The sequence below is a fragment of the Habropoda laboriosa genome, unplaced genomic scaffold (genome assembly GCF_001263275.1).
Source record: "Habropoda laboriosa isolate 0110345459 unplaced genomic scaffold, ASM126327v1 scaffold387, whole genome shotgun sequence".
Taxonomy (NCBI): Eukaryota; Metazoa; Arthropoda; class Insecta; order Hymenoptera; family Apidae; genus Habropoda; species Habropoda laboriosa.
The window spans coordinates 206,165-207,123 of record NW_017100510.1 but is presented as its reverse complement, the minus strand read 5'-3'; the positions used below and the strand labels follow the sequence as shown (position 1 = coordinate 207,123).

Sequence of the window (959 nt, the reverse complement as noted above, 5' to 3'; positions counted from 1 at the left end):
TTGTAATAATGAAAACAGATATTTTTTTCTATTTTCAGAATCATTTAGCTTCTTTGGTATTAAATATTTATTAAGAATTTAAAGTAGCAGAGTATATATACCAAACAAAGAAGAAAAAATCTGTGATGAATATAAGAACTATATACTCTGCACACTCACATACATGCATCCAGTATTTTATAGTTTGAGAAATAAACTTAATTAATGATACTATGTACTGTTTTCCATATGAATAATATAATAGTAAAAGTTTTCATTAAATCTTTACTGAAGTCAAACTGAGAAAGAAAATATATAAAATAGGTGGAGGAATTTTATAAAGTGAACTCTTTTATAAGTTGGTTATGTGCAATGCCGAGATGCTGCAATGAGAACAAGGCAGTGAGTTCGGTTGGCACCAGTCGGAAACATAATACAGAAGATATTTTGTTAACACAGAGTCGTTCTTTTTCAATTGGAAATCAGTTGGATCTAGAAGAAGATTCACCAATTGTTGAAAAATCACACAGAAGAGTAAGGTGTGATTTAAGTCCAGTTACAACAAGCACAAGTACTAATTTGAATATAAAGCTTTTAAGTATTAAGGTAAACTTATAATAAGTTAGTTAATAAAATTTTTATAATATAATTTTAGTTGTGCAAATTTATTATTGAGCATGATTAAAATGCTATTGCCTATTTTTCTAATGATTACATTAATTGTTATAATATTAATGTGTTAATTCTAGGGAGATAGAAACTCTCGTCAAGATCAGGTGGGAACTGGAACTGGGAACAGAGAACGGGAAAAAGAAGTTAAAAAGAGAGCAGCTATAGGCAATACAGTGCGTGGACTCCTCTCATCTGGCCACAACAGGCAGGACAGGTATAATGATGTCTGTATCAAAATCATGCTTCTTACATTGTCATTTCTTACCTTCTATCATTTAATTTCTTTGCTGTAATTCATTTTTTTTTTT

The 959-nt window shown here is 29.5% G+C and overlaps 1 protein-coding gene across 3 annotated transcripts in view; it reads left to right on the top strand.

Annotated features, from left to right (window-relative positions):
* The window catches only part of LOC108576342 (protein split ends-like), a 15,527-nt gene that overhangs the window by 1,743 nt on the left and 12,825 nt on the right, over positions 1–959 (top strand). The window contains exons 1-2 of one of the 3 annotated variants that reach the window (XM_017939308.1): positions 352–585; positions 729–865. In XM_017939308.1, coding sequence (XP_017794797.1) covers positions 352–585; positions 729–865 — 371 coding nt within the window. Of the gene's footprint in view, positions 1–351; positions 586–728; positions 876–959 lie in introns of those variants that run through there. The other 2 variants (XM_017939309.1, XM_017939310.1) reach the window with 2 other exon arrangements.